The following is a 13,813-nucleotide window of genomic DNA, read 5'->3' as shown; positions in this document are numbered from 1 at the left end:
CACATGAACACATATCACACACATATGTACACACACACTCACATACATACAAACACGTGACATTCACATGAACACATAAACTTACACATGCACACATGAACACCCATGCACATACACACACAGCACACATGAGCATATGCACACAATGTACACATACAGAACACACACATGCACACACATACATGCACACATTCATGCAATACATACATGCATACACATACATGTATATACATACAAACACACACATCACACACGCATGCACACACATACACATATAGCACACATGAACATATGCGCACACATACACACATTGTACACACATATGAATACCCGTGCACATACACACACAGCATACATAGACATATGCACAGATGTACATACACAGAACATATGAACACACACATGCACACACACACACACTTATACACCTATGCACACAGAACCATGCAGGAACTAAAGTGCTAATTAATCGATATTTAAGAGTTAAGAGGGTAGTAGAAGCAGAGAAAGGCAGAGAGAGGGAGAGAGTAGATAAGTAGAGGCCAGCCATGGTCATGAACACGTGGAGAGAGAGGGGAAGGGAAGAGCCCAAGAGGGCAAGGGGGAAGAAAGAGTAAGAGAGGGAGGAGAGGGCAAGCAGCCACTTTTATAGTGGGTCAGGCCTACATGGTTGTTGCCTGGTAACTATGGGGTGGAGTTTAGACAGAATGCTAACATAACCTGCATGTGCAAGGCCAAGGCCAGGTGCAGCAGCCTCAGGAATAAATGGAAACAAAGTCTGTCCTTAAGGAATTTGCAGTCTACAAAATAACCAAATAGTTGCCATTGTGTTATTACAAGGGAACAGATAGACTATGGTGATATGGGTTGTCAGTCTCTGGCAATTTGAGTCATGGAGGCAAAAATGAATGTGTTGGAATGGCATTCTAGGTAGGGCAGACAATGGGCAGAATATGTAGCAGGCAAACACTGACTATAGTAGTGGCACAGCTAATCACTTAGCTGAGCACAGAGCACACAGAAGAGACTTGAGGGAGATGTTGGTTCTGATTATTCAAGGAGGACTAAGCACAAGACTCCACTTGTCGAGGTGTTTCTGTGGACATGCGTAGCCTTTGGATGTCCTTGATCATGCTGGGCATGAAGGATTGGAGAGCTGGATTATGGAGACAGTGGCTTGGACAGAGTATGTCCAAAGAATCAAGGCTGGAAAGAGCAGCTTGGGCTATTGGTAACTGTGGACCTAACAGTTCTTCCCTAAGAGCTGGCTACTTACAGAAGCAGAAATGATTCAGGCAACAGCTCCACCGAGGGACATGGGTGCATGGGAGCATGCGCGACAGCTCGCTAATGCCTGGAACCTGGAGCACACTCCACGGCCTGCAGGGAACTCATCACATTAGAGTTTTTTCCAAATGACTGTTCTAGACTTCTGGAAAGCTCTGATGGTCTCTGGTCTGGTCTCAGAGGCTTCTTTGTAGCTTGTCTTGTCTGAGAGGGACTCTCAGCTTTTATTGCTTCCTGTGGTAGGAAGGTGTTATGCCCCAGCTCTGCACGAAACCCGTGAGAGCTCAAGAACTGTGGAGGCCCCTGCAATCGTGCATGCGAGCCTTTTATTTTCCAGTCAGACTTGGATCGAAAACCTTCCCACAGTGAGGGACAGGAGTGTGACCTCGAGCGTGGATGGCCTGGTGGATGGCCTGGCACTTATATACAGCATAGTTAGAGATTCTTTGACTGCTTAGGGTGACGGGGGGGAGGCGGGTGAAAGAGTGTCAGGAGGAAAAGTGCTCTGTGGTCTCTGAGCTGCAGGTGGGTGAGCTGTGTATCCTGTAAGCCAGCTTGATGGTTGCCTGTTGCCGGTGCCTCAATCCCGAATGCCGCCACGGCCCCTGCCCCAGCACCTTCCCCATGTGTCTTTCATCCCTTCCCAGGATGGGGCTTGGTTTGATAGAGCTCCTGGCAGATTTCCTTGTGCAGATGGATAAAAGTCATGTCCCTGGTAAAAGTCAACCGGGCATCGTATTTCCCAGTCTCCAACTCATGTCCTGGGTGAGATGGGATAGCTCTCTCCACTTCACCCTACTGTAAGGCCAGGCTCATCTCCAGCCTGTAGCCTCGCCCTGGGGGCTCTCTAAGACAGAGCTGGAGTTTGGGGCCTTGGATATCTGTAAGATTGTGTCTCCGTGTGACTGCTTACCCGCTCTTGCTTCACACTCGAGTTTTACTCGCTCTTTTCATCTTTGCCAGCTTCTCCTAGCCAAAAGTTAAGAGTTCCAGCAGGTGGCCAGGCATAGGTGTGTGCTATGAAGTTCTAATCCGTCCCTCTTGGACGGACGGTCTGGCTTCTACTTGGCTTTATCTCTGCTGTTGTATTTTAAACAGATGGCTCATGGGAAAGAACTTTTTAAGTTGTATCTCATGTGTCAGCGAGAGATTAAGGCATGAGAGGCTTGAGTCCTCGAAATATGTAATTTAAAAATAATTGAAGTTAATAGAGAATACCTAGAAATCGGAGAGTTCCTGAAAAAGTGGCCAGTTGTTGCCGCCTCAGCCAGGCATGGTGGACCATGCTCACAACCCAACCGTGTAGGAGGTGGAAGCAGGATCAAGGTTAAAGGTCACTGCTCACTATAAAGAGAGTTCAAGGCCAGCCTCAGCTATATAAGACCCTATCTTTAAAAATAAATAAATAAATAAATAAACTAAAATAATAAAATCAGAAGTTATTGCCTTAGTATTTCCCAATAGATCTTTGCTATTTAGGCAAAATATATCGGGGGATATGTGCATATAGTAGCTTGTATATACCTATGTATGTCTGTATAAATTATTTGGAAGCAAACAAATGTATTCGTGTAACTCCTTTTCTTCTTCATTGACAGAGCAAGTGTTCTCTTCACACATACTGGAACCAATAGAAGAACTTTCTTCAGAGGAGGAAAAAGGTAACGAAGCTTTGGGGTTTCCTTGTTCACTCGGGTCTGGACCTTGGTAGTGCATGTCTGCGCTGTATAGCGCACGGTACTGAAAGCAAGAGCCGCCTAGATGTGGATTGTGTGTTTCGACCTGTGTGATGTGCAGCATTTTGTTATTTTGGTCCCCTAATCTTCTGCTTGATTGAATTTTCTGCGGGTAAGTTAATGAGAGATTTCTTATGTCAGGAAACGGAAAAGCAGAAATCCTTTATTTTGATACAGATGGGGCTCGTGTATCGTATCCCTGACAACGTGACACCGTGTGTCCCAGAGTGGCCTCTCACAGTGTTAGCCTGAAACGAATGAGAACGTTTCCATTTCCAGATTACCGTTCTGTAGCAGTGCTGGGGCTGGAACCCAGGGCTTGCACATGCTAGACCAGGGCTCTGCCTGGGAGCCATAGCCCCCGTCCCCTAATCACTCTTAACGTCAAAAATGAACCCAGGATGTAAGCACCGGGTACGAAATAGAGCAAATAATATCCACAGTATGCGATGCGGGAGCTGTCAGAGGCCTTAGAGGAATGATTTTGCTTGCATATTTCTTTTGGCATTCCTTAAAATTACTTATATATTTTTAAAGCTTATGAAAAATTGTGTAATTATCTTTTCTTATTACAAAAATCTGTTTTTGAGGCAGGACTTTGTGTATTCCAGCTGTGCTTGAAGTCTGCTTCATCACGCCCCTCCCTCCCTCCCTCCCTCCCTCCCTCCCAAGGGTGGTGACCACCGGTGTCTGCCCCAAACACTCTGGGTTCTTTTGGGAGTGTGTTTTGTTTTGTTTTGTTTTTTTCTTGTTTTCTTTTTTCTTTTTCTAGACAGGGTCTCCTTGTATAGCTCTGGCTCAGGAAGAGAGGTGAAAAAATAAGTATTCCAATATGTAGACCTTGAAAAATGTCCTATTTTTTAATTGTGTGTGTGTGTGTGTGTGTGTGTGTGTGAAGAGTTTTCTAAAGCACTGGCAGTTAATCAGCCTCACAAATGTTGAAAGTGTAAGATTTAAGGCAACCTCTGACTTGTAATAACATTACCATATATACTTTATATTTCCAGCTGAGCGATCAAGAATAGCAAAATATTAAAACTGTGTCTTCCTGTAGGGTTTCTTTTTTTGCTATTTAATATGCAAACTAATTTGGCTAATTTTGTTTTTAGTGAAACTTAATTAATAGGTGAACATTTTGGCTCACACTTGTAATCTTACCATTCTGTCACTGGCTTTGAGGCCAGCCTGGGCTACAGTGAGACCTTGCCTTAAAAAAAAAAAAAGAAGAAGATGAAAGAAAAAAACATTAACTTAACAGAATATGACTTAGTGCTGTGATCAGATGGGTATCTGGAGAACATGTTAAGCAAGAGACATTTTGTGTAAGATCTTTCACAGATCCACGTCCCATCTGCTAAGGCAGATGAGTACTGGAAGATGGGGGCGTTTCTTGCAGCCAGCCTGAAAGAAGAAACACGTCTTGCAAGCGTGAGGAAGGCATTTGTTCAGTGCTTTTGAAGGAAATGAACCTTCTTGGAGGTAGAATCCAGAATGATAGTTTATTTGACAAACTTCTTCCAAATCTGGCTTTGGACAGTCCCTAAGGTTGTCACCTGACAGATATGGCTCTCTTTAGTCAGGTCTTAAGCTCCCTTGTACAGACTGGCCTTCATTGTGCAGGGCCATGCCTTTAGGCTCAGGTTCCAGGCTCCCTTGAAATAGACATGTTTTCCATGGGCGGTAAAGTAGACTAGAGTGAGCTGCGGCTGTCATCGCCGGGCTCTGTTCTGGTTCGGTAAAGAGGAGATACAGGCAGATTGGACATGGGAAGTAGAGTATTACCTGGCCTTTTGTTTGTTTGCTTCTTTGTTTAGCTTTTGTTTGTTTTAAATTATATGATGTTTCCCTTTCTAAGGCTTTGTTAACCTGTTTGAGGTTTGGTAAAGACTCTGAAAGGGGAGAATAAACATAAACTTTGATATATACTTAGGATTCACTAAGTTATCTCTTTAAAACTTAAAGAAAATTTAAATAAATTGGACCCTTTTTTCATCATAAAATAAATTCTAACTAATCTTAGAGACATTTTGGGAAATACTCTCACTGATAAAACAGTAAAGAAATATATATTATATCAACTACTTAACCCAGTTAACTCTAACTTAGGTAAGCAGTCAGGAGTCTGAAACCACTGAAGTTCTGGCACAGATTTAAAAGTTACAGAAGCTCAAAGACCTAGGCATTATAAAACATCCAAGACCTTAAAGTCTTTCTGACTTAAAGTTGTGAGTTTTCATTTTCCACTTGGAATGGGTTTGTATAATCCTTTTTAAATCTGCCTTCTAATAAAACCATATTTCAGGTCGAGAAAATGAGCAGAAATTAAATAAAAAGACGTCCTTAAGGAAACCGTCGAGCACCAGCCCATCCCCCCAGGAGCTGAGGACTAACCTGGAGCGGGAGCTGGGGAATAAACTAAGAAGCTTTGGGATTGGCGCGGTACGTCCTTCGCTCCCCGAGCGTTTGCTCCTTAGGCTCCCTTCTCTAAATCAGGACCCAACTCTGTACGATCTAGAGACTAGATGCTAAGAGGACTCAGGTTAGCAGAACCCTGGGTGGCATCTGCTAGAACCTGGTGCACTCCTAAGACCTTAACAAATACAAATGTGTTCATAAACGGAGGGGATAAGACTTGGAGTAAGTGTCATTATTACTTCTGTTGTATATAAAGATCAGGTGACTTGACTGGGTTCACGCAGCTAGTAAGGAGGAAGCCAGCGTGTGTGCCTGCGCGCTGTACAGTATTCTCCGTCTTCCTCCTCTGCTGGTGCTTCTTGTCTGTTGTGGGCACCAGCAGTTCCTTTGCAGACGCTCTTGAGACTAGAGTTCTGTGTTTGCTGTTCACATGGGTTTTCTGGGGTTTAGTTTTGATCAGAGCCTTAGCCATGGTTTTTCTCCTAGTGTGTGGAGACTTTTTTTTTTTTTTTGCTTGTTTCCAAGAACTGCAGGTGTGCACCCGCATGGTTGTTCAAAATTAGAAACGGTTTGACTTTATTTCCAGGTGAAGGAGTTGATATTATGGCTTGTGTGACCCAGCTTTCCCATTCATCCCATTCATTTGAAATCATGCTTTTGTCGTGTGGAAACCCTGTGTGCGTCTGGATCCGCTTAGCCCTTCAGTGGATTTCCCCTGCCTACTCATTTTTTTAAATTTTATTTATTATTATACGTACGTACACTGTTGCTGTCTGCAGACATACCAGAAGAGTGCATCAGATCCCATTACAGATGGTTGTGAGCCACCATGTGGTTGCTGGGATTTGAACTCAATCAAGACCTTCAGAAGAACAGTCAGTGCTCTTAACTGCTGAGCCATCTCACCAGCCTACCCCTCCTCCCCCACTTGCTTACTCTTTATTCACTTGCTGACTTGCAAGTCACCTGACTCCACTTTATTCACACTGACTTGCTCGTAGGAGCCGCACACTCTCCTGCCTTGGTGGGCCTTGCTTGTGTTAACGTTGGTCTTACTACTCCAGATAATTGCCAGTTCTTCCAGCTCTTGTTCCTGTTGAACTTTAGAAAAACGCTCCCACTTCTAGATCAGCCATGGTTCAGTTCTGATGGAAACTCTTTGCTATTCTGGGTGTCAATTAGGAAAGACTTGACAGCTGTATAGCATCAGGCCCTCCCCTCCTAACTACAAGGTGTAGGAAGACAGACATTAACCCTGATGATCACGGAAAGTATTGGAAGCCTTTGACCCTCTTAAGAGACCAGAGGGTGTTAGACAGATCAGATGAATGATGGAGGACAGAGGAAACGTGGACATGACATTTATCTGATGACAGACATTTCCCTCCTGGGCAACGGTGTGGGGTCGTGATGGGGAACACAGAAGAGAGGGGAGGTGAAGGGAGATTGGGGGGAGGATGGGCTCCTGAGTCAGGCGCTAACTAGTGCAGAACCAACCATGTAAGTGACTGGATCCCCATCAGCTGCAGAGTCCCTCGGTCACCTCTGTAACTACACTAACACACTTCAGCTGTACAGGACATACACATAACTGTACAGGACGCTCCTCTGCGGGGTGAGCGCTGAGCTTTCCCAGCTGGCATTCAGTTTCTCACAAGGTGTCCTCGGTGCCTGAGCATCTGGAAATGGCCAATTGCCAGGTTTTGTCTCCACCATTCATGAGAGCGAAGCTGAGCCCCCCCCCCCCCCACCTTCACCCTTCTCTGCAGTCCAGGGCCTCTGATGGCTTTTCTTATTGGGAGTCCTCTAGTCTTGGTGGCTTCATTTGCTACTTACCGCACAGCATTCCGTTGTGGTTTAGCCAGCCCTAAACAGGCACAGCTGTATTGCAAGCTCCTTATAGAGCCCGGAGAGTTTGTTGCGTGCTGGATTCCCCTACCTAAAATGACCCTGGATCCCAAAAGAACAGAGTTAATGCCGAGGCATGCCCAGGAGTGAAAACACCCAAGGATAATGACAAGGGATTGACACGACATCTCGTTCCTTCAGAACATCCAAGGTATTCCGTGCGAGATCTTGAATAGATCGCTTAAAGCCATGCAAGTTGCCAGACATGACCTAGCAAAACAAATGCCTGACATCCAGCAAATCCGAGAATCCCTCGAGCACCAGCTGATCTGTAAGATGGAGGAAAAAGTGTCACTCTCTTCAGGTAGGCCTGCCGCAACGGCCTGGCACTCCACAGCCACAAACGAGAGCTAAGTTTGACAGCCTCTTTATAAGTTTAAATGTCCACGGACTCTGGCACTGGCAGCTCTCTACTGCCTGTACTTGAAGTGCTGGGTCTGACTCCCACTTTGGGGTGGATGAGTACGTGTAAACTTAGGACTCAGGAGGGGAGGGCAAGTAGATCGAAAGTTCATGGATGTATAGCAGATTCAAGGCCAGCCTGGGCTACGAGAGACCTGTCTCAAAAGAAAGGGAAAACAAACAAACAAACAAACAATAATAATGAAGCCCTTGGTGTGGACCCCAGACCCGAGAGATGCCTTGTCCTTTTCTGTAACACATGGGCAGTGCCAGGTTATCTAGTTAGGCTTTTCACTTTACCGTAAAGGCAGTGGAGACTCATGAAGGATGCTTCTCTTCCAGACAGGCACCATGTCCCTTCCATGACCACCTTTCCACCCGAAGAAGTACCCAAGGCAACCCAGCTTCCCCACAAAAGCAGACCGTTGGTCAGACAGAGAACTGTGTTTACTGATAAAGTGTCTGTCCCAAAGTGAGTATTTTCAGCTGTAAGAAAAATAAAAGTATTGTTTGTCGTAGCCACATGAAGTTACTGTAATGAGGCATCATGGACTAGATCAGCGAAACGGCTGGAGTTTGTTTTGGAGGCTGGAAGTTCAGAATCAGGGTGTTCAGAGGTCAAGTTCTATAGTCAGAGCTAATATCTCATGTGTGTGTATATATATATATATATATATAGGGAACAAGCTCTGGTCTCCTCCTCTTTTAAAGGCAGTGGCTTCGTTACTTTTCAGTTGCTGTGACAAAGCACTATGGCCAAAGTAACTTATAAAGAAAGTGTCTGATTTGGGACTCATGGGTCCAGAGAGAGTCAGAGGCCATCCCAGAGGGCAATGTGGCAGCAGGAAGGCAGGTAGGCGTGGCACTGGAGCAGCCAATGAGAGTTTGCTTATATCCCAGTCCACAAGCAGAAGGCCGAGAAAGCTAACTGAGAAGGGGTAGGTCATTGAAAACTCAAAGCCTGTCTCCAGGGACACACCTCCTGCTCTTCCCTGTTTACCAACTGGGGACTAAGCAGTCAAGCATTTGCACTTTGGGGGGCCATTTTCATTCAAGCAACCACAGGTAGCAACGCCATCATGGGGAGGCAACCCTGTGACTCCATTTGGTCCAAGAGTCCTGGCCCTGGATATCATCACACTGCAAGTCAGTGAGTGGCTACAGGCCTTGAGTGTGCAGTGATGAATCCCGTTGCCTCATAGTTGTTGATCGATGACCAAAGATAGTCTGTGTTTTTCCATAGACATTTGCAGTAACTGTATCACTCACTTGTCTACCTCCCTCTTGTTCATTTTATTTTTTTATTTTAGACTTAAGAAAAATACCAAAGAAAGTCATTTTCTCAGAAGGTTTCCATCCACCAAGTGAGTACTGGTAGAGGTGCCAGGGCTGGGTGGGATGGATGTAAAGTTTTCACGTGCTGCTCTCGTGGTGAAGTAGGGGCCCCCTGTGGTTAAGGAAAGCCACGGTGACCATTCGTCATGGTTGTTCTTTGTAACTCCCTCAGTCACCACCTTCACTCAGTAGCTTTTCCACATGATGGCATCCATTAACAAACAGGAGCACCCCGAGGCGTTTGGGTGCAGCCTCTCCCAGCATACTTTCTTCATAAGCACATTTAAGTCGTGTAGATGGCGTTTTGGTGTCAGCTGGATCTGACATTCTGGTTCCCGTAAGGGCCGATGAGGATCTATGCTGACTCCTGTTGAGGTCTCTTCAATGCTAAGAATCTCTGTTCACTCATCAGCTGATATCTACCTGGTGCCTGTTTTGAGCCCAATTTAAGAAACAATTCTGTGATGTGTGACAATGCTTTCTTTTTTACAAATTTGGGGAGAAGGTGGCGTTGGTTTGTTTTTTAGACATGGTCTTACTATGTGGCTCTGGCTGACCTAGAACGCTCTTTAACTATGCTGGCTTTAAAGCCACAGAGATGCTCCTGCCTCTGCCTCCTGTGTACCAGAGTAAAAGGTGTTGGATGCCATCCCTGGCTTAGGGTCACTTTACAAATTAAATGAGAACACATCAGAGGGACCTGATACTCGCAGGCATCCGGTAAATTGCCGGGATGTTCCGAGTAACACTCATGGTTCAATGCCATCATTGCCTGAGTCCAGAGATAGCAACACCATCAAACCCCTCTTCTCTGGGTACCACAAAGTAGTGATAAACAACGGTTTATCTTTTTATGAACATAACCTTATGGAAAGAGCTTGGTTTCGTGGGACATGTGTGGCCGAACCAACACGCACAGGCAGATGTGGTGTACAGAATTTAGACATTCTACAAATGTTCTTCAAATGGACACTCTAAACTTATATTTCGCTTTCAGATACAGGTGGGTGGTAGTCCCCAAGTCAGAAGTAATGACATTTAAAAATATAAAACAGTGTAGGTGTAGAAATCTTTTTCAATCACTAAGAAGTGTTTTCCTTTGGCATTTACGAGCTAAGAATATCCAGGCTGTGCGTGTTTGTGTTTAGGGGTTGAGATTGTACACATCTGAGTTCAGGGAAACCTCAGTCCATTTAACAGCTCTGCTTCGTGATTGGCCGATCTGGGTAACTCCCTCAGTCTTGCACGTGGCTTTGACTTCACTGCCTCATTGTCTGTGGGTACACGGTGTTCCCTTTAGTGTAGTTTCTGGGGACTGTCTGAGTTGGTCTGTAATATCTTAAAAGGCAGCCACACCACATCAATATAGAAGATTCTCGAAAAACTAAAATTAGAATTGCCATATGACACAGCTGTTCCATTTCTGGGCAAATGCCCAGAGGACTCTTAAGTCCCGCCACACAAAATGTATTCAAACATACGCGTTTCTTTCTTCACTGTGTAACATAGCTATAAAAATGTCCATTCACCAAGATAAGTGACAAGGAAAGTGTGGCACAGAGACACAGCGGAGTTTTGTTCAGGAAAACTGTTAGAACTGGAAATTACTCTTAGGCAAAGTATTCCATATGCAGACAGACAAATACTGAGTGCTGTCTCTCGTGGGCAGATCCTGGGTTTTAATATTTATGTATGTAGATATATGTGTGTGTGTAGGGGGGTGACGTATCAGTCATAAAACTAGAGAAGAGGCCACAGATGGGGAAAAGCGGTGTTAAGGAATGTTGTGGAGGGGAGAGATAAGAAGTGGGGGACAGGATGCGTGCTACTGAAAGCAGAAGGGGGAGGGGTTCTGGTGTAGGGAGGGAGGGGCCTAGGACTGCGAGCTGAGGGAGAGGAAGCAAAGAAGGCAAAAACAGAAAACAAAAACAATCCCCAAACACAGCCAGATGTGTGGTCACTAAAAGAACCAGATTTTTAAAAAGGAAGAAAAAAAGAACAACTGGCTAGTGAGTTCTGACTGAGGGAACAGCGCCCTTACCCCCTGTTTGGCTCTGACTCACACAGGACGCCTCCCTTCAGCTCGGAAGAGGAGCCAGATGAAGAGGACCTCCTCCATGCTTACCTCTCCCCAGACTCACTTGCCACCGCTGCCACACAGCCACCTAAAAGCAGCATGAGTCACTTTGGAAAGAGCGCTGTCAAAAGTGACACGGACTGGACGGAGGGAAGTGAAATGGATGACTCGGACTTCTCTCCTAAGCTGACAGGTGAACCCGGACCCCCAGAAACCCTTCTGAAGTGTATGTAGCACAGTGGTCCCCTCTCTCAGGGACACCAGGCGCTGGGCATCTGAGCTGGGATTGGCCCAAAGGCACAGCGGAGACCCACCCACCTTCAAGTGGAAGGGGAAGAACCAGTTAGGGATGTCTGAGTGTATGGGTTTCCGATAGCTGCTGTAACAAAATACCATAAGCTGAGCGAGTTAAACAGCAGAAAGATATTGTGCCCATATTCTACAGACTGCATAAACAAACTCAGGGTCCTTGGAACAGAACACTTTGCCTTGTGGTGGCTCTCGTCTCTGTCTGTCTTCCTGTCTTCTTCCTGCTGAGTTCATGTCTGTGCTGGTTTCTAGGTTTTGTAACAACTGTTCACATAGATCACGGACCACCCTTTTTTTTTAATTCTGTGAGCCTGTATGTGTGTTTGGTGCATGCATGTATATGTGTGTGCAAGTGTGTATTTGCTCACATACACATGTGCACACATGTACAAAGGGCCAAGGTCAATGTTGGGTATCTTGTTTTTTGAGGCACAGTCTCCTACTGAGCCCAGAGCTCGCTGATTTGGCTGTTGAGCTCCAAGGATGCCCTTGTGTCCACAGGGATCCCCGCCCAGCTGGCTTTTATGTGGGTGACAGCGATTGAACTCAAGTCTTCATGAATGTATGCAAGGACTTTACTGATTAAGCCATCTCCCCCAGCCCTGTGGGACCACTATCAACGACTTCATTTTAACTTAATTACCTCTGTACTTCCAACTAAGATCACATTCTGAGCTAGTAGGGGGTGAGAGCCTCAGCGTATGTTTTGAGAGAACAAACTTCAATCCATTAATCTGGGATGGCCAAAAATGGCTGCCCTAATGCACCGAGTTTGACAGGGTAATTTGAAAGAAAGACAAGCTTCCAGTGTGAGATTTCTGATAAGTTGCCAAGGAAGTAGAGCCAATCGATAGTCTTTTTAAATAGATTTTTTTAAAATATACTTTTAAAATTACAGATTTTTAAACACAACAGGTTTAATTATATTACGCAAAACTTTTATATACTATGTAATTATATAACTTTGGAGAATATAATGGATACATTTAAAAATAACACACGACATTGGAAAGTAGTAATTGGAAAATACCCATTGAGTTACAGTTTCTGTCACATAGTTGAATGAGATCACCCATCCGTGATTTCTGAGTGGAAATTATATAGCTTCATGCCTAGGCAATTGTGATTTCTTCTTTTAAGGGAATTATATATACTTACCCTTTAATTTTATGTGTATACGTTTGTGTGTGTGTGTGTGTGTGTGTGTGTGTTTATGCACCATGTGTATTCAGATGCTTGCAGAGGTCAGAAGAGGGCATCAGATCCCCTGGGACAGGAGTCACAGGTGGTTGTGTGCTCTGTGCTGTGGGTGCTGGGAACTATACCAGGTTATTTATGTGCAGGAACTGCCCCAGGTTATGTGCAGGAACTGCCCCTGGTTATCTGTAGGAACTTCCCCAGGTTATCTGTAGGAACAGCCCCAGGTTATCTGCAGGAACTGCCCCAGGTTATCTGCAGGAACTGCCCCAGGTTATCTGCAGGAACTGCCCCAGGTTATCTGCAGGAACTGCCCCAGGTTATCTGCAGGAACTGCCCCAGGTTATCTGCAGGAACTGCCCCAGGTTATCTGCAGGAACTGCCCCAGGTTATCTGCAGGAACTGCCCCAGGTTATCTGCAGGAACTGCCCCAGGTTATCTGCAGGAACTGCCCCAGGTTATCTGCAGGAACTGCCCCAGGTTATCTGCAGGAACTGCCCCAGGTTATCTGCAGGAACTGCCCCAGGTTATCTGCAGGAACTGCCCCAGGTTATCTGCAGGAACTGCCCCAGGTTATCTGCAGGAACTGCCCCAGGTTATCTGCAGGAACTGCCCCAGGTTATCTGCAGGAACTGCCCCAGGTTATCTGCAGGAACTGCCCTAGGTTATCTGCAGGAACTGCCCCAGGTTATCTGCAGGAACTGCCCCAGGTTATCTGCAGGATCTGCAAGCTCTTTTAGTCCCTGAACCTTTTCACTCCAACCATATTTTCCCCAAACCCAAAATATACCAGTTAGTCCATTTGAATAATAAATAGTTGTGTGTAAAGCTGAGACTCCTTTAGAGCTTTGGGGCTGGGGAGAGATACAAGTGTTCAAAGCCTTTCTTGACGGTATCTGTTGCTCTTCTAGGAACCTCCATTACGATACAGACTGACACTGTTGAGACCATGGCTTTACCCCAAGGAAGTGGGAATAAAGCAGTGCCGGGAATGAACCCTGCTGACACGGTTATCAAAAAGGAATCGTTGCAAGAGTTAAAGGTGAGACTGCTGGCTACCGAATGGATTCGTCCTTGGAGGGACTAGTTAGTGAATGCATTCTGTAGCAAAGTAAAAGCCACTGCGGTAAAGGGAGACGCTCCGCCT

General features: G+C 45.5%; 1 protein-coding gene across 29 annotated transcripts in view; it reads left to right on the top strand.

Annotated features, from left to right (window-relative positions):
• Positions 1–13,813, top strand: part of Dzip1 (DAZ interacting protein 1) — a 50,021-nt gene that overhangs the window by 30,820 nt on the left and 5,388 nt on the right. For all 29 annotated transcript variants that reach the window (XR_383203.4, NR_130725.1, XR_003950893.1 and 26 more), the window contains 7 exons: positions 2,886–2,948; positions 5,326–5,462; positions 7,488–7,650; positions 8,091–8,220; positions 9,059–9,112; positions 11,151–11,353; positions 13,578–13,708. Coding sequence is in view for 26 of the 29 variants with exons in the window: in XM_030247936.1 (XP_030103796.1) it covers positions 2,886–2,948; positions 5,326–5,462; positions 7,488–7,650; positions 8,091–8,220; positions 9,059–9,112; positions 11,151–11,353; positions 13,578–13,708 (881 nt within the window). In the remaining 3 variants the exon portion in view is untranslated. The remainder of the gene's footprint in view (positions 1–2,885; positions 2,949–5,325; positions 5,463–7,487; positions 7,651–8,090; positions 8,221–9,058; positions 9,113–11,150; positions 11,354–13,577; positions 13,709–13,813) is intronic.

The sequence above is a fragment of the Mus musculus genome, chromosome 14 (assembly GCF_000001635.26).
Source record: "Mus musculus strain C57BL/6J chromosome 14, GRCm38.p6 C57BL/6J".
NCBI lineage: Eukaryota > Metazoa > Chordata > Mammalia > Rodentia > Muridae > Mus > Mus musculus.
Note: the sequence above shows the minus strand (reverse complement) of the source record. Positions and strands in the feature narration are given on the sequence as shown.